Here is an 18,835-nt window from a genome sequence, read left to right on the forward strand (position 1 = left end):
CCCGGAGTGAAATCATGGTATGGTTCAGCATCGTGTGTAATGGGTGAATGCAAATAGGTGGGGCCATCTGACCCCCTTCCATAAAACAGCCCCTTCACAGACACCATCACTTTATGTCTCATTAGTTGGCTTTCGTCTTCCTAGCACTTGTGGCAACACGACATAGTACATTGTGTTTATTTATTTTCAGTCGTCCTCACCACCCACCTTCAACTAGGATGCAAGTTCTATGAAAGCAGGGACTTTGTTTTGTTCCCAGTCCTTAGGCCAGTGTCTGGCTCACAGTAGGCATCCCTGCAGGCATTTGTGCTATCAGCCTTATTTGACATGTTTTAATGATCTGGCAGAGGAAGTACACAGCAAAATTTCTTAGTTTGTGCATAATACGAAGCTGTTATCTAAGGTGATGAGAATATATTGTTTATCTTCCTTTTCCTTTATTTTCAGTCTCTGCCTATGCAGAGCTCTTTGCACACATTGTCACTTCTACAGGAAGCATTTTTTTCCCTGCTCCATGCCCACCAGCCACCCTTTCTTACTTGTAAACTTTTCCTCCTCACCCTTCAAGCAGCAGCAGCAACCCCAAAGACCACTTCCTTGGTGAGGTCTGATTTATTCAGGCAGAGTTAGTCTCTCTATTCCAACAGCACTGTCACACACTTCTACAGTAGCACTTTCCATAGCAAATGTTAGTGTTTTAGTTTATGGACCCATCTCTTTCCACGAATGTGAGAGCTCCTTAAAGTCATGGTAGTGTCATGCATCTTTGTACTCCCAGCACCTGGCACAATGTCAGCATGAAGTAGGTGCTCTAAAGCAGTGTTGAGTGAAGCACCAAACAGCTTCTGCACAAGGGCAGGAAAGTGCCAAGTGGGCATCCATTTGAACACATGCAAGGAGAAAAATAATCTACACTACCTTTTTAGGAAGATGTAGTTTGAGACACTAGTTATAGGTCAAGGTGAAAATGTCTCAGGCTTACAGATTTTTGTTACTGAAGGTAAAACCTCAATGTGCTACTTTAGCTAAAATGCTATCCACCAACAGGAAGGGTTCAGAAAACCGATACAGCTTAAAATACCAAATAAGCACACAAGGCATTAAGCTTCTGTTGTCCTAAAACATACTAAGAACATAAAGCTTAGTTTTCCCAGTTACACTTCAAAACCAGTATGTTCCTTTCATTAATAGTTCCAGAGAAATGCAAATAAAATGGAGGGGGCCATGTCCACTGGTGGCTGAACTCAAAGATCAGGCTCCCTTTGTTTGGTGAGATGAAGCCCAACTGAGAACAAGGCTGTAATCTTCAAAATCATGAAAATCATGGAGAGGACACAGGTAGAATCTGTTGAATCACAGAACAGTCAATCAAATGGAGTAAGGCTGGAAACCAGAAAACCAATCAGATTCTTTGTGCAGAGGGCTATAAGCTCAGGACCCTTAGAACAAGTCAAAATTATGCACAAGGGTAAAAGAGGGCTTAGAGAAATTCATACATAAAAGTTTCTAAAGTAGTCATATTCAAGGTGTCTACTTAACTTTTTAAAGTCCACACAAAGAAAGACAATCACACTCCTTTACCAAGTACCTTTTGGTGACACAGAGCCTACTAGAGCAGATAAAATTGTATCTGATAAAGAATTAGTTTCTTCTGATGGGTGTGGTTGTTTGTTTGTGTTTGTGTGTAAATGTGTTTTAATAAGAATATTATTTATTTACTTGATCAATCTTAGATTATTTACATCATTGTGATTACTAGTTTTGTCTGATTTTTCCTACTAATTTGTATTTGCCAGTCTAATTGCCACTGAGTATCATTTAGTGTTTTTCCACAAGCCTAAGAGTTTCTAAAAGAAGTGTACTGTCCAATACAGCAAGTGAACTTGGAGCTCTGTCTGTATTTTAGGTCTCCTTTCCCTAAGGTTCAGAGATCTTTCATCTGGTGATGTTTCTGTGGGAGCCCTTTCCCTTTCCCATCAGGAGGGCCCCCGCAGTGGGGCAGGCGGAGGATTGGTTCTTCGACACCTCCAGGCTGTAGTTCTGGAAGCACGGAGCTGGAGAAGCAGAGTTTACCCTGTAGAAACCCCTGATGATATCACAGATTCTCCTTCACGTGCTCAGAACATCAGGGAAAGCCTGAGGCTAGCCACAAATATTCAGCGTGTCTTAAACAAGTCTTCTCTCAAAACTACCGTCTTTGTGTTTCTGCTAATGATGTAACTTGTCTGAAACACTCACCTGTCCAAGGCATCATGGGAATTATGTCGGGTGAGCACCACCCTGCCATGATTTTCATCTCTACAGAGAAAGAACAAAATTAAGTCATGTGAAAAGTTACCACAGTATTTAGTAGGCACTAAATAAAGGAGACAGGAAAGAGCTCACAAGTTTTGGCAAGGTTAATTCATTTTACTTCAGGCATGAAAACACAACTACGTATTTATTTTAACCAGTCAGCACATGAAACATCATGGTGAAAAGAAATAAGTTTGTCAGTACAAATGACCATTATTCTAACTTATCCCACGAGATTTCCATGTGATTCAACAATGGAATGAGTGTTTCTTGTTTTGTTTGTTTCTTTGTTTTTACCAAAATATGAGAACATGTGGTCATCTACTTTATATGTACTAGAGGAGTCCTTTTCTATAGGAAGGCAAAAGCTTTCTACCAAGAAGTTTTAAATTTAATTATGCCTATTATGTCTGGAAATTTTCTTTTGATAGACTTGATAGTGTCCTTGACTAAAAGTAGGAAAATAAGCACCAATATTTGTGGTTAAGGATGTTTATCATTTGAAGGGAAATTTAGCCATTTTTGAACCGTGAGAACACATAGTTTGCTCTGTTTGGTCTTTAAAATAATCCTGTAAATTAAGCAGGGAAGACACCCTCATATCCAGTTCACAGATGAGGACATTGATCATGGATTTTGTGGCTTTCCCAAGGCCAAAAGGTTAGCAAGTGACAGAGGTGGATCTAGGACTCAATCTTTTTATTCCAAACCTCTGCTTTTCCTCTTGGTCCACCCTGCAACAGACCTTCCTACATAAAGTCCCAAAGCTATGTCTTTCTTACTTATATATAAGCAGACCTATAGCAGACCTGAAAGTACAGGCAATTTTAGGAAATGTCAAAGCTTGTAGTAGAGCCTTTGGCCTTGAGCCAATGCAGTATCTGAACCTTTTTCATATCAACCTAACCAAACCTGATATACCACATTTCTCCTGGTTCTGCTCCACTAACATTACTCAACACTCTGGAACCATTTATAATAAAGCTATAAAAGAACTATAGTAGATAATTAAAAAGAAAGTTGAACAGTGAAACTGAAACAATTCCAGCAAATATACACCCTCAAGGACCCCAAGAGAACCTTTTCATCCCTCTTGTTATCCCCTCCCTGAGCTTGTCAGAGAGTAGCAAACACCAGACGTGTTTTTACCTGAAGGAGAAGTATAACACATAGCCCAGAACTGGGCCAGTGGGAGTGAGAGAAGCATCAGAGCCAATTTCCCTTTCATTCAGCAGCTGCCATGCCAGCCAAGCTGGCTTCCCTGGGCCTTTTTAAGGAGGCATGCCTGGCATAAAACCATCATTCCTACCAACTGTAATTTGTCTTAGACATCTCTATCTTTACCCATCTGTGCAAATGTTTGCAACCCAAAATTTATGATCTACATTTGGCATCACTCTACCACTATGGGAAAATAGAAATGCTTCATTAGGCTTCAACAGTTGAAGAAGTAAATTTGCTTCATCGAAGGAAATGATTGCTGTCCAAGAATGTTAACTCTAAAACTTAGTATGAGTCTCCAAAAGCCCCTATAGTTCCTCAAAATAATAATATTTAATACCAGAAGTTAATAGACATTTTTATTTAACAGTTACAAGTATGGCTCCTCAAATAAGCACATATGGACAGTTTAGCAAAAGGTTTACAGTAAGTATTCTGTAATGCAGGGCTTTTCAACCTCAGCACTGTTGACATGGGTTTGATAAATTTTTGTTTTGAGGAGTGTCCTGTGCATTGTAGGCTGCTTAGCAGCATCCCAGACCTCCACCCATTAGATATCAGGAGTAATCCCCAATTTTGACAAGTAAAAATGTCTCCCGACCTTGTCAAATGTCCCCTGGGGATAAAACTGCCCCTGATTGAGAACTAGCGGTATAACGGAAAGGCAATGGGTCATGTTAAAAATCTCAACTCCACCACTTAATAGCTGCGTGCCACTGGACAAGTTACTAACTTCTCTGAGCCTCAGATTCCTCTTCTGTAAAATTGTGATATAATACCTACCTTGTGTGATTGTTGTGAGATTTAATAATGCTTTATATGTAAAGTACCCAGTATCAAGCCTGACACATAAGAGGAATCAAAAAAGTATACATATTTGTATATATATATATATATAATTTATGATAAATATATCTAGGCTGGACAAGTGTCAATTGTAAATCTATGTTGGCAATGAGGCAATGTGCCTATGGTCATAGTTTTCAGATCTTTAAACATATACCTAACAGAAGCACAGCTCAAAGCAGACAAAACCTTCTTGGTGGTTAATATTTTCCCTTACAAATCTACCACCACCTTTCCAATACCTAGAGGTATATGGCCCAGTCAGGACTTAAATGAGCTGAGAATTTATCTACTTCACTTGAGCATAAAGAAACTTTAGATTGGGGCCGCCCTGTGGCTGAATGGTTACGTTTGCATGCTCCACTTCAGCGGCCCAGGGTTTCACCAGTTTGGATCCTGGGTGTGGACATGGCACCACTCATCAGACCATGCTGAGGCAGTGTCCCACACAGCACAACCAGAGGCACTCACAAAACTAGAATCTACAACTATGTACTGGGGGACCTTGGGGAGAAGAAGGAAAAAAAAAAGAAGATTGGCAACAGATGTTAACTCAGGTGCCAATCTTTAAAAAAAAAGAAAGAAATTTTAGATAAATGATTATTAAATTTGTAAATTTGGAGTAATACTACTATGCGTTTGTTTCAACTGACATCATCAACATGCCCCAGGACTCTCCCTACCATGGATTAAATATTAGCTTTTCGGAAACTGGAAAGCCATGTTTTCTTTTCAGTTTCTCAAGTAGGCACAAATGTCTATTCCAGTTATAACAATGAAACCCTGCTTTCTCTCACTAATGACTCACATTCTCTTAGCTATGTGAATATTAAAACTGGTAGCTATTCTTGAAAATATGATATAACAAATTTATGCTTGCTAAATTTTCCCAAAAATTAGGCCATGCAACAAAGTGTTTTAGAAGGAGAGTATGTGCTTTTCAGATGGCCATTAGCTTCCAAAACAGAGAATGGCTCTCTCTGCTCATCCACCTTCCCCCCTCTCCATACCCTCTTACCTTTCTTCTTCAGGACGTTTCTTTATCCAGCTGTTATCCTGTAAGAAAGTCCTTCTTTTGTTCATCTCAAGAAAGCCCTGCTGCCTCAGTGTGGTCCCCTGAGTGGTACTCTTCATATCTATCAACAGAAAAATGAAAACCTGGGAGATGTAATTGCCTGGAGTTGAGTGTGGGTTTGTTAACCTGGAAATCTCGAGACGCACATCTGATGGGCCAGCATCAATCTTCTAGGCTGGCAAGTCCAGTACTGTTTCAAAGTAGGACATACCAGCAAGAAAGAAGAAATCCCACACCCCATCATCAAAGATAACATATAAAACTGCTCAGGTGCCAACTGAAACTGCCAGTGCAGCTCATGAGGTCCCATCTGGCACCTGGGAATGTAGACCCACAGGCCTGGGATAAACCAAGCCAGGGTTTAGTGGGTTGGTCATTTTTCTTCTTTTTTTTACAAACTTGATTTTTTTTTTATTGAGTTCCTAATAGTTTACACCGATGTGAGATTTCAGTTGTACATTATTTCTTGACTGTCACCACATAAGTGCTCCCCCTCACTTCACTCCCCTGTGCCCACCCCCTTCCCCTGGTAACCACTGAACTGTTTTCTTTGTCCATGTGTTTGTTCATATTCCACATATGAGTGAAATCATCTGGTGTTTGTCTTTCTCAGTCTGGCTTATTTCGCTTAGCATAATTCCCTCTAGGTCCTTCCATGTTGTTGCAAATGGGATGATTTTGTCTTTTTTTATGGCTGAGTACTAGGGTTGGTCATTTTACTCAAAAAGAAACACACCTCAGAAGTACACACAGGACTGTTTGTTGTACCTGGTAAATAACAGTCAATAAGTCCTGGTGCATTTCACTACAAATAACTAATTCTTTGATCTCATGAGAGCAAGCAGCATAGAAGGTCACAGGTAAGAAAGGGCATTTTTATTGATTAAAATAATATATTTAAATTGCAATTACATGAGTTAAAACTGTGGCACTTTTTTTTTTTCTTAAGCCTAACTTAAGCAATGCTAATTAAATTAGACTGTTGCTTCTAAGCTTTCAATATCTATATAAAAGAATTAGGGGGCCAGCCCCGGTTGCCTAGTGATTAAGTTCAGCATGCTTTGCTTTGGCTTCCTGGATTGGGTTCCTGGGAGCCAACTTACACCACTCTGTTAGCGGCCATGCTGACATACTAAAAAGTAGAGGAAGATTGGCACAGGTGCTAGCTCAGGACAAATCTTCCTCAGCAAAAAAAAAAAAAAAAAACCCAAGACAAAAGAACTAGGACCTTTGAGTTGTTTTTCCTGGATTTTTAAGTTTTCTGAGTAAGAGAAACATCATCTACATTACCATTTCCTGTAGGAGATGTTTTTCTCAAGGTAAAATTGGACATGCTGCCTTCCGGTAAGGATCTAAAAAAAAAATAGGGGTGGGGAAAACACAACAATGACTCTAAGAATCTACAAGTGACTCTTTCTTTGCTGACAAGACACATTCTTCAATGACATTGACAAAGTCACATGATCTGGTATAATGAATACACGACATAAAGTGTCCCCTAGGAATCTTAGAGTCCATCTATCCCAAAGAATTTATGTTATAGATGAAGAACACCAAGAGTGTTTAGTGTCCCTAATGTTATATAACAAGCAATTAGCTGAATCAGGTCATCAATTAATTCATTTATTCAATCAATAAGTAAGCAGGGGCCAGCCCCGTGGCCAAGTAGTTAAGTTCACATGCTCCACTTTGGCGGCTCAGGGTTCCACTCGTTTGGATCCTGGGCACTGACCTATCACGGCTCATCAAGCCATACTGAGGGGGGAGGAGGAAGAGGAGGAGGAGGGGGAGGAGGAGGAGAAAGGGGTGGGGGAGGAGGAGGAGGAGAAGAAGAAGAAGAAGAAGAAGAAGAAGAAGAAAAGAATGGCAACAGATGTTAGCTTAAATGCCAATCTTTAAAAAACAAAGTTTAAAATAAATAAGTATTGAGTGTCTGGCACTGATCCAGGAACTGGGGGGGAAAAGATGAGTAAGGCAAGTGTCTGGTCAGGTCAGTAGGGAGACAGAGACATGGAGCTGACTGCACAGTATGCAGGGTGCCCTGGGAATCTCGTCAGCCCTTCCCTAGGGAAGCCAGAGTGAACCCAGGCAACTGATGTGTGATCAGAAGGGAAGTAGCCAGAGGCAAGGAAATCACAGATCTGGGGAAACACGGGTGATTTTAGGCAACCACTGCATGGGAAAGCCCAAAGTTTCTTCGCTATGACCAACTGCTACGATTAGACTGTTAGGGAGTTGAGGGGAGCCACAGTCCCAGTTTGCCCGGGACTGACTGGGTTTCCAGAGCTGCATTTTGACTGTGAATCCTAGGTACCTTTGCTTTCATGGCCTTCTTTCTCACACACACATACACACACTTAAAAATTATATTTTATGACTGTGTTAGTATAAAGATGAATAATAATCCAGCCTGGCTCTATTACTATATATTCATTATTATTATAATATTCATTTTTTCTTCTGCTGTTAGAAGGAATTGAAATTGGAACCCTTTTGTAGACCCCTAAAGGTATTGTGGACCCCAGGCACTGTCTTTTCTGCTTAACAAATAAATCAGTTGGCCCTGGGTTTCCCTGAATGTGAGCCTTCCAGTTTTAAAACCAGGGAAGTCCCGGGCAAACAGGATGGCTGGTCACGCTAGGTGGGGTATCACGTTTTTTTGCAGAGCCCATACACAACCAGACAGTGTATGGAATGTTAGATGGAAATTAGATCTCAAGTCAGAAGCAAGTGCTAGGCTCAGCTCTATCGCATCCACGTTCTACAATTGAACCACTTAATCTCCCTGTAAAATGGGCTAATGAAACCTGCCATCTATTTTATAAGGTTGTTGTGATGATCAAATAAATAATGTATGCAAAAAATCACTGTAAGCTATCAATGCTATTCGGACTTACAGCAGTATTATCAGACAGCTGTTTATACGTATAACTTGGGGGTTCTGAAAGCCCTCATCTCCAGCCCTCTCATGCAAAACTATCTCCTACAATAACTCACCCACCATAGGACCTGAAGTGGTGAAGATCCATTCCTTTGGATGAAGGCATTGTTTTCCCTGGGGGCACCTTTTAGCATGTCAATTCCCCTAAAGTTGGTGAGAAGGGGAAGCTGTTGGTGCCCAGACCGTTTTCCAGACTCGTGCTCATGCTTCAGGGCTGCAGGCTCAAGCTGGACCTCCCCCGGAGATTGGCCCTCAGCTGGTGGGGCTGCCTCTCTACACATGCTCCCCACGCACTACAACCTGCATCCAGTGACTGCCTGATCTGGAATAGACAGATGAGTCTCTTGCCTCAAAGTAGAGCAATTCTGCAGGTGATTTGTGCTTCAGAGCTCACTGTGGGATCAGACTGAAGCTAGACCAGCAGAAAGCAGATCCTGCTCAGCTCCTTCCCTTGCCACCCCTTCCTGCTTCCTTTTCTCCTTTCCCCAGAGAGCACACCCTCAGTAAGTCACAGATGCCCCAATTCCTCTCAGACACTGCTTCAAGGGAACGCAACCTAAGACTGCCGACCGCTGTAATCAGTCGCAGCATTACCTTCACAGAGACCAGCAGCTGTGCACTCCACTGATAGCTGAGAGTCTGAAGGGTTAGTGAAGTTAGAAAGATCTGCATCTAAAGGGTGCTATTTACTGACGTGTCACCTTGAGTGTGTTATAGGCCATCTCCCTCATCTGTAAAATGAGATGAAATATGGCTGTTTTGAGGATCAAATTAGATGACATATATAAAGTGTCTAATTATTGCCCAACACACAGTAGGTGCTCAATAATTCTTAACTTCATGCCTTGGAAAGCAGAGCAAAGACATAGGGGAGGTATGGTTGGGGGTGGGGAGGGGATGGAACAGCCTTGAATTTGGGCCACTGGGCACACAGGGAGTGTGGGGCAGCCCCTGGCTGGCTATGCTGGGGGATTGCTTAAACTTTGGCTGAAAGGGGAGGAAAAGAGACATGTAAAGACAATCGTCAATCTCAACTACTTGTACACTTCTTCTCAGTCTGGCCCCTCTTCTCTGGGTTCTTGGCTAATCTATTTCCTGTTTCTAAATGGGCTCTGATAAATTCTTTCCCTGAGCTAGTAAAGACCTGGAGAGTTCGCAGCTGATTGAGCTGGGATTCTGAGGTGATCAAAATGCTGAGTATATCTGATGATGCGTTTGTAGACATTGCACATTTGATCGTGAGACAAGGGGCAGGGTAAACAGAGAGAAGGCATTTTACAATTATCTTGTATATTTGTCTCTCTCTCCTAAAAGGCTGAGAGTGTCCTGTGGGCTAGGCCTGAGTCTTTCCCTTATATATTTTCAGCATCTGGGGCAGAGCAGGCACTCCCTAGGTGCTTGTTATGGGCTGAATTGTGTCCCTCCAAAATTCATATGTTGAAGCCCTAACCCCCGATACCTCAGGATGTGACTATATTTGCAGACAGAGCCTTTAAAGAGGGCAAGTTGAAACAAGTCTGTTAGGGTGGGCCCTAATCCCATCTGCTGGTGACTTTATAAGAGGAAAAATTTGCACACACAAAGAGACACTAGGGATGTGGGTGCACAGAGAAAAGTCCATGTGAGGACACAGAGAGAAGGCAGCCATCTGCAAGTCAAGGAGCGAGGTCTCGGAAAAAATCAAGCTTACTGACACCTTGATCTTGGACTTCTAGCCTCCAGAACTGTGAGACAATAAATTTTATTGTTTAAGTCAACCAGTCTGTAGTATTTTATTATGGCAGCCCTAGCAAACTAACAGAGAACTTATGGAAAAAGTGATTTAATCATTCCCAAAATAGCTAAGTCATTCAAAGAGCTTCGTGCCACACTATCTCTGACCTCCGCCCATTATGTTTTCAGTTATCCTACTGCATGGGGCAATTGCCAATAGCATTAATATCTGTTAGTTGAGCACCTGTTCTGAAGAGGGTACCTCACAAGCACTGTCTCTCATCCTTAAATAAAATCTGCAAGGTAGCTATTGTTACCTCCATCTCCCAGATAAGACAACGGAAGCTCAGGGAGACTATGCCCAAGGTGTAGAGGCAGAATTTGGCTTCTAAACCAAGCCAACTCCTTCCTTAGCAGCCAACGATAATGCTCACCATGGGTGATTTGCAAGACTAGACCAGAGCCCTGGCACTAGAGTGAGAGAGGGGAGGGAGACAGCAGGGGTTACCTGACTCTTGATATCTCACTCTTTGGAAGTCGCCTGAGTTCTGCTTCCAGTGCCTGACAGCAAGAGAAGCATGGCAGCCTCTCAAGGAATCATTGCAGCAGACAAACCCTCACAGAGCAGACTTCTCTCGGTCGTCCCTTATATTCCCTTAGTTATAAATATATGTCCACAAACAAGAGTTATAGCAACATTATTCATAACAGCCAAAAAATAGAAAAAACTCAAATGTCCATCAACAAATGAATGGATACATAACGTGTGGTACATTCATACAGTGAAATATGACTCAGCAATAAAAAGGAATAAAGTACTGATAAGTGCTACAATATGGATGAAGTTTGAAACATGCTAAATGAAAAAAGCCAGACAAAAAGACAACGTATGTACGATTCCATATGGCTGTTGTCTTTTAGATTCTCCTTGGTCTGCTACACATATCCCACCTCAATTCTCCTCCCAAGCCAGGCTTCTGCTGCCCCTCTAGGTTCTGCTGGGCAAGGAGAAAAGTTTAATAATAACACTTTAGCTGATTTTATAGTAATTTATAATTTATCTCATTTGGTTTCCACAACAACGTTTTAAGAGTTATATATATAACCCCTTCTTTGCAGAGACTCGGCTCCAGTAGCTAATGAGTGGCAAAGCTGGGACTGACCCTGAAGCTTTCTAGCTTGAGGCTCGTCACTTTTTCCTCTGTGTCAGGGACTGCCAGATGGTCAGCACTTCCTGCAGAGAGTTGGATAGAGAAAAGCAGGTATCTCTTCTTTACCTTATATTCAGGACTGGCTCTAACCAGATCCAATCTCCTGCTAGAGGTCTGATATTTTCATGCCTTTGGTAGCAAGGCATTCTCCAGAAGGCCTAGTTAAATGGAGTCAAATGAGATAAGACATCTAAACAAGCTCACAGCCCTTAACTCTTTCTCCCTGCCAATGACTAGCCTCTGGTATCCTATAAACACCTCAGTGACTCCACCCCAGAGCCTCTGGGATACTTTCTAGGAATAGCTTCCAAGGAACCCACTCGCTTTCTCTTGGACATCCCAGTTTTACCTTGTTGGCTCTTATGTGAAAGTCAGCTGGAAGAACTTGGCCTTCTACACTTCACCCTTCCCCTTCTCTGAAACTAAGATGCCATGCAGAAGGTAGGAGCAGCTGTCTTGGAACCACGGACAAACCACAAGGACTAAAGGCACACACTGAGAATGGCAGAGCAGGAAGTAAGAAGGAGCCTAGTTCCTGGACAGTATCGTACAGCTGCCACAATAGTCCTGGATTATCTATCTCTGGACTTCTCTTTGCAAGAGAAAAATAAACCTCCTAGTTTGTTCAGGAGATTGCTTTACCATATTTTTGTTTCTCAAGTTTAATGCTTTTCCCACCTGTTACAAGGCCATTGTGGAACAAATAGAAGGTCTAAAATCCCATGGTGGTCTAGAAAATATAAGATATTAGTGACTCTTCTATTAATAAAACATTATCGTAATGTTTAAATAAAACATTATTTCTGGGGCTGGCCCAGTGGCATAGCAGTTAAGTTCGCGTGCTCTGCTTCGGTGGCCCAGGGTTCACCAGTTTGAATCCCGGGCATGGACCTACGCACTGCTTATCAAGCCACACTGTAGTAGGCATCTCATATATAAAGTAGAGGAAGATGAGCATGGATGTTAGCTCAGGGCCAATCTTCCTCAAAAATAAATAAGTGAATGAATAAAAATAAAATATTATTTCCAGTGATATATGTGTTCAATGTTCCTAGCAAAAAGGATTACTTGTTGAGTCCCCACTATGAGCCACGTGATTTATGCACATTATCTTATTTAATCTTTTCAGGTGAGAACTATTATCCCTAATTACAGGAACACATAACTCAGAGGAGTTAAATAACCTCCCCAACATCACTCAGTAAGTGTCAGAACCAGGAACTGTAATTAGGTCTATATCACCACAATGCCAGGGCTCTTTCCACTACATGACGCTATATTTCACTCAAAGTACCATGTGATATAGCCAACACCAACACTCAGGGAAATGCCCTGGAGTCCCAAAAGATGGAAAATAATAGCAGAGTAGCTGGGAGGAGCAGCAGTAATGAATGGCTACTCCAACATCCCTGGATGGCTCAGCCTTGAGCCTCGCCCCTCCTGGGGCTACACTGAAGTCACGAGTGGCCTGGCACTAATCCTGACCAGACTACTTCCCTGTTTCTATCTCCCTACTAGATAGTTTGATAATGTTTTATACTCTTTCCTAGCCCCTTGTGGTCCATTGACACAAGGTAAATGAGAAGGGAAAAGATAATGTACTCTACTGTCAAGTGATAATGGTTTAATAAGTATGTAGGAGTTTGTTTTTAATTAAAATGGCTAATATTGTGGGAAAATAAATTTTTTCTCATCAAATCTACATGTTTTTCCTTACTCTCCAACACAAACTCTCTCAGCTCTGTCTGCACATGTTTTTTCCCTTAGGACCCATTGGCCGTGTCACCCTAACCATCTTGTCGGCCCATTTGGTGGCCCCGGAAGCATTTCTAGAAGCTCCAATTTAAAATCTCTAAGGTGAAGCCCCTATCTCATCAACCTCTAATGCCACAGAAATTTCACTGCAATGGACCTCTTTCCATCTTGCCCAGAATGTAAAGAAAACTTTTTATACGTGGATATTTCTTGTACTGTTATTAAAAATAGATCAATAACATATGTCTCTGTGAATAATACCCTTTTTAAAAATATCCTTTTTTAGAGTGGATTAGAGATTATCAACCTCTCAAATTTGTAGTGTCAAAAAATATATGCAGCAAAATCTTTTATTTATGTCATTCTTCAAAGAAATTACTTATTTCAGAGACTGAGGTTATCCTGAGTTTCAGATCTACTCAACACCCAAATAGTGACACCTTAGTAGCCTCAATTTAGCCAACTGAACTTTCTAAGTGCCATCTTTCAGTTTCATTCTAATTAACTTTTTAAATTCTCACAAGAAAGATGAAACTCTAATCTTGGCCCCTATAAAAAGCTATTACCTGTACACATGCCTAACAATAGCCGACACCAGCAATTGTATTTTAAGTGTGGAACATTATATGTAAAAGTTGCCTGTCTTTATTGTGCTTGGAACTAGAAAAATGTTTCCCTTTAAAACATTGAATGCATAGGTGAAAAACTCTGATGTGAAATCATGATATCAAAGTCAGTAAGGGTAGTGGAAAAAAGACTTTTCAACTTCTGGTCCATCTTTCATTTCCTCTTTGCAGCCAAACACCAGAAGGAGCTGGTTTTTACTCACTACCTATAGCTTCCACCCAAAGATATCTGTCTGTCTTTAGATTTTAGATAAAACCACTCTACTTAAATTCTGAATCACAAAACCAATCAACTTTATTAGTTCTCTTTGGATACATTTGAAACTATCAAGCATCCTCTATTTTTTAAATTTGTCTTTTCAGCTTCTCTCCATCTTCACATGGTTTTTCTCAATATCCTTCAGTGTCCTCTATTTTTAAATAATAGCACTTCCATGGGAGCGTTAGGGTCCATTAGGTAATCGATCCACTGCTCCCCTTGCCCAGTGCCAGCCCCAGCTGTCCTCTCCCAACTCCAGGAATTCCCTGGGCCGCCTCCCAACTAAACCACAATCTTCTTCTTCATCTTATGGGTCCTCTTGACAAAAAGACTTTGCAGATCTCACTCATCCCTTCCCACCCCAGGACAAAATGCCTCTTGACTTACCTAATAATATCTTTACCACTCTCTGCTAATTTTCTCTTAAGAAAGATAGTGTGAGCAAAGAAACTGGAATGGGGTGGTGCATACAGGAAAGAGAACAGGAGAAATAAAACATAAAAGAAAAAGAGGAGGAGCAGAAAATAGATTAACAAAATAGAGGATGAGACACGAAAAGAGAAAAAACAACAAAGAATTCAGTTCTGACTGCTGATATCTTGGATCTCGTGATAGTTATAGCTATATTGGGCTTAGATTTTATATGTTGTATCTCATTTAAAACCCGCATAATGCTTTAAGGTTGACACTATTATCATCCTCATTCTACACCTAAGTGAAACTTTATGGTGAATGATTTCAATGAAGTCAGAGTCGTTTTGCAGGAAGGGCAGGAGTTGGAAATGCGGACAGTGGGTGAAACTAGTTCTTTCTGGACAGACAGAGGCATTAGGATGAGTAGTTTGCCTGTGGTTACATAGCTAGCACACAGTTGGGATTCCAACCCAAATTATCCTGACACCACAGTTCCTGTCCCAGAAACCCAGGAAACGAAAAAAGGCCAACAGGTGGAAAGTTACTAGACCGAAAAGAAAGGGTGAGAAGAATGATATTCCCTTCGCGTAGAGATTCAAAATGGACCTCAACCAAGAGCAAGACTTGGAGCAGACTTTCTTTGATCATTTTACCAAAGGATCATGAGACCAGCACAGAGTGATAATTGGATATTTTACCTGCTCCCAGATCTTCCAATTAATTTATGAAGCTTCTAATATACTTATGTAAATTGATATCTTTATGGAAAAGACCAAATGTAAGTAGCTGCCTAGAGGAAATCTCTATAGTGATGGAAAGTATTAAAAAGCCAACATAGAATAAGGAAAGAAATACAGCAAAATTACCTAGAAAATGGCATATGCACAAACTCTGGTGGTATTACCTTGGTGTATGAAAAATTCCTGAGAGTTTCACGGCCCACTAATAATGCCAGATTCACCAGTATTTGTTAACAGAAATGACTGGTAACAGGGAAAACCACCTAAGAAGTGGAAAAGAACAAATGCTGTAAAACCATTTTCAGTAGAAGAAGAGGAGCCCAATAATTACAAACCAATGAACAGAAGTATTACCTCCTGGGAGATAAATAAAACAACCCATCAAACAACTAATTATCACCTAAGAGAACATGAAATATTACATAAGGAGAAAACAAATAGGGCTTCATGAAGTTTAAATATTAACAAGTCCATTTAAATTAATGGACTGTGTTTAGCCTGAATATGCAATGTAGAAGGAAATCCAGTAACTATCAAACTGGTAAAGACTCATTTAGCCTGCTGCAATGCTTAGAAATTGGCTAGTTCTTTAGTCTCATGGCCTCACAGTCTGTGCTTAGCATTGGGAAACTTGCTTACTGATGGCGAAACAGTTCAGAATGTAGCACAAATGAAATCTTTTAGCTAGCCAGAGGTCTATATGCTACCAATTTTCTGAGTCTGAGGAACCACCAACCATAAAATTTTCTCACTGTTGGTTCTTGTTTTTAATATAAGACCTTCACCCACTCATTTCCACAACCTATCTTTTCTGCAGAATGATAACATCAAGTTTCAGCATGAAGAGTCTTACTCTCTGGGACAATTATCTATTTCATTTTAAAAAGACAATGGTCTAATGTTCATTAATAAAAATGTTATTTAATAAAAATTATGTATCACCTGAGCCCCTCATAGGGTATTTCCAGTTCAAGCTGAAAATATTTGTTAAATGAGTGAAAACTCAAATCTTGACTACAGACTATGAGGCAAAACGCTATTAGTTACCTTAAATACTTTATCATATTTCATATTCACAACACTTCTGTCACGTAGTCATTCTTGATTCCAATTTTACATAGTATAATCTTTCTCGTTATATTGGTAATACGTGCTCATTATAGAAAATAGAAGAAAGCATAAAGAAGAAAATAATCAGATAACTTTCATCAATCATTGTTATTTTCCTCCAGGATTATTCTTTGCCAATAGACCTACTGATACATATTTTTTTACTGGCATTTGAAAAATAATTAAATAATTCTTTCTGCTGCAGATACAAAATATATCATCTTATGGGTCTATTTATCAATATAATGTAATTCCTCTGATGTTTCCAACAGAACCATACACAAAATCTTTGACCACATCTCCAATTATTTCCTTTGGATGGATCCCTAGAAGTGAAATTACTTACCAAGGGGTATAACTTCTAAAATGTTATTGATCCCTATTGTCAAATTTCTTTTCATAAACTTTATACCAGTTTATACCAGTTTAAATCTACCAGCAGCATATGAGTGTCTATACATCTGCCAGCACTTAAAATGATCATTTCTTAATCTCTTTAATAATTTAATACGAGAAAGCAGAGTCATTTTGCTTCAACTGCATATTTTCATCATTTTACTGGTCATTTTATTTACTTTGTGACTTCTCCATTGACTATTATTATAGATTTATTATTGCTTTCTTACTTTCTTTACATATCAGAAACATTCATCTTTACTTTCTGAGTTTTTCATTTAGCTCCCAATTCCGATTTTTTTTTTGATTGGCGGCTTTTAATTTTGTATTCTCCTTTCTTGTTATGAATCCTTCCACTCTTTAAAAATCTCTGTAGACCATCCATGAAACTTCTTTCTGACTTAAAATCCAAGCAATTGCCAAGTCCTACGATTCTACTCCTACATATCTCTTGATTGTATTTCTTTCTGTACTCAAGCTACCTATTCAAGTTATCATAATCTCCTTAGCATCTTAATGGTTTCCTAGCTATAGTCCCAGTCTCTAGATTTACTCTCTTCTAATCCATTCTTACTGGTGCCAAAGAAGACACTCCTCGCGTAACACTCTTCAATGATGCTCCATTTCTGTCAGGATGAAATCCAGATTTTAACAAGGCTGACAAGTCTATACTCTCCAGCCTCATTTATCCCCACTCTCCATTCCTCATTCAACTCTAGCTGCAGTTACAATGAGTCACTCCAGTTCCTCGAGCGTTTCATCCTTTTTATCACCTTTAGCTTGTTGCTCACTCTACGCCCTGTGCCTAAAACATTCTCCTTTTTGAGCTCTCCTTACCCTTTGTTCTCTTTTCAGGAAAAACTTCTATTCATCCTTCATGTCACACATTATATATCCTCTCAGAAGCATTCAGTGACACTATCCTAACCTGCCCGCATCCCTACCTACCCAGGCTAAGTTTAGGGTCCTACTGAGTGCTCAAATAGCAAAAAGTACCTCTCCATAACAACACTTACTATACGGATTGCCCATTTGTGTGGCTGAGTATTCTTCCCCCATCCCCAACACACACACACAGACACACACACACATGCATTATAAATCTTGGGGGCTGTAACTAAGACTGTCTTCTCCAGACCTGTATTTCCAGAGCTTATTACAGTATCTAATGCATAATTAGTTCTAGAGAAATATTTGTTGAACAATGAGATTAAATATTTAAGCTTATCTTTCTAATTTTTAAAAAATATTTTCTTGTTACAAGGAAACTCAAATCCATATGGATTTATTTTGCTAATGGTGAAATGAATACCTCTCCCATTGATATATGATTCTTCCTTTGTCACATATTAAATTCTTCCATATTTTAGAACATGCCTCATGGCTGTTTGTTTTATTCCAGAAATCTGTGTTTAGTTTCTTACAGTAGAAACAAACTATTTTGATTATTGTCTTTTTATAATATATTTTATATCTAGTGCAAGCATGCCTCATTAATTTGCTTTGTAGAATTCTACCAGCTATTCTCACTCATTCACTTCTTTCAGATAAACTTTAAAAATTATTTTCTCAGGTTCCAAAATAAATGTTCTATTGGAAATTTTTATTGGAATTACATGAATCCTATAAAAAGGTTTGGGAAGAGCTGACATTTATGATACTCAATTGTCCATCCAGGAAAAATACTCAAAGAAGCTTTTACTCAAGAAAGTCTTTATGCCTTACAGTAAACTTTTGTGATTTTTTTTATCCAGGTCCTACATTTTTCTTGCAGAGAGTTTTTTCTTGATATTTTATATCCCTTTGTGTTATGGTGAAATAGTCATATAATATACGTCACATTATGTCATATGATATGTATATTATATAATACTTTATATATTATATACACTATATATAATATATATACATTATATAGAATACGTAAAATAGATAAAATTCAGTAAGAATCCTAAATTTTCCCTTTATCCATTGGTGCTGTGAGATAAGCATGATCATATGTTACCCTTGGTCATAGTGGAGTCATGATTAAATCCAAGTTTATCTGGATTCCCGCCCTGCACTTTTTTCAATATGAATTCCTTTCAAACTTTTACCTAATGACAGAAGAGAAGACACTGGAAAGGAGTGAGGAGAGAGAAGGCTTGTAGGAGCAGTTTTCTCCAAAACCCCTTAACTAAAGTTGGCTCCCGATGCCTATGGCCCATGCTTATCCTGTGGTTTCTGTGCATTC

The 18,835-nt window shown here is 39.8% G+C and overlaps 1 protein-coding gene across 14 annotated transcripts in view; it reads right to left on the reverse strand.

Annotated features, from left to right (window-relative positions):
* SCEL (sciellin) overlaps positions 1 to 18,835 on the reverse strand; it is a 103,979-nt gene that overhangs the window by 82,236 nt on the left and 2,908 nt on the right. For 11 of the 14 annotated variants that reach the window (XM_046664216.1, XM_046664215.1, XM_046664221.1 and 8 more), the window contains exons 2-5: positions 15,261 to 15,359; positions 6,728 to 6,789; positions 5,381 to 5,498; positions 2,239 to 2,298 (exon numbers count right to left, since the gene is read on the reverse strand). In XM_046664216.1, the coding sequence (XP_046520172.1) occupies positions 2,239 to 2,298; positions 5,381 to 5,498; positions 6,728 to 6,770 (221 nt within the window). In that variant the 5' untranslated portion in view covers positions 6,771 to 6,789; positions 15,261 to 15,359. Of the gene's footprint in view, positions 1 to 2,238; positions 2,299 to 5,380; positions 5,499 to 6,727; positions 6,790 to 8,972; positions 9,110 to 15,260; positions 15,360 to 16,143; positions 16,250 to 18,835 lie in introns of all 14 variants that reach the window. The other 3 variants (XM_046664210.1, XM_046664209.1, XM_046664211.1) reach the window with 3 other exon arrangements.

This window comes from Equus quagga, chromosome 6, assembly GCF_021613505.1.
Source record: "Equus quagga isolate Etosha38 chromosome 6, UCLA_HA_Equagga_1.0, whole genome shotgun sequence".
NCBI classification, from domain to species: Eukaryota; Metazoa; Chordata; class Mammalia; order Perissodactyla; family Equidae; genus Equus; species Equus quagga.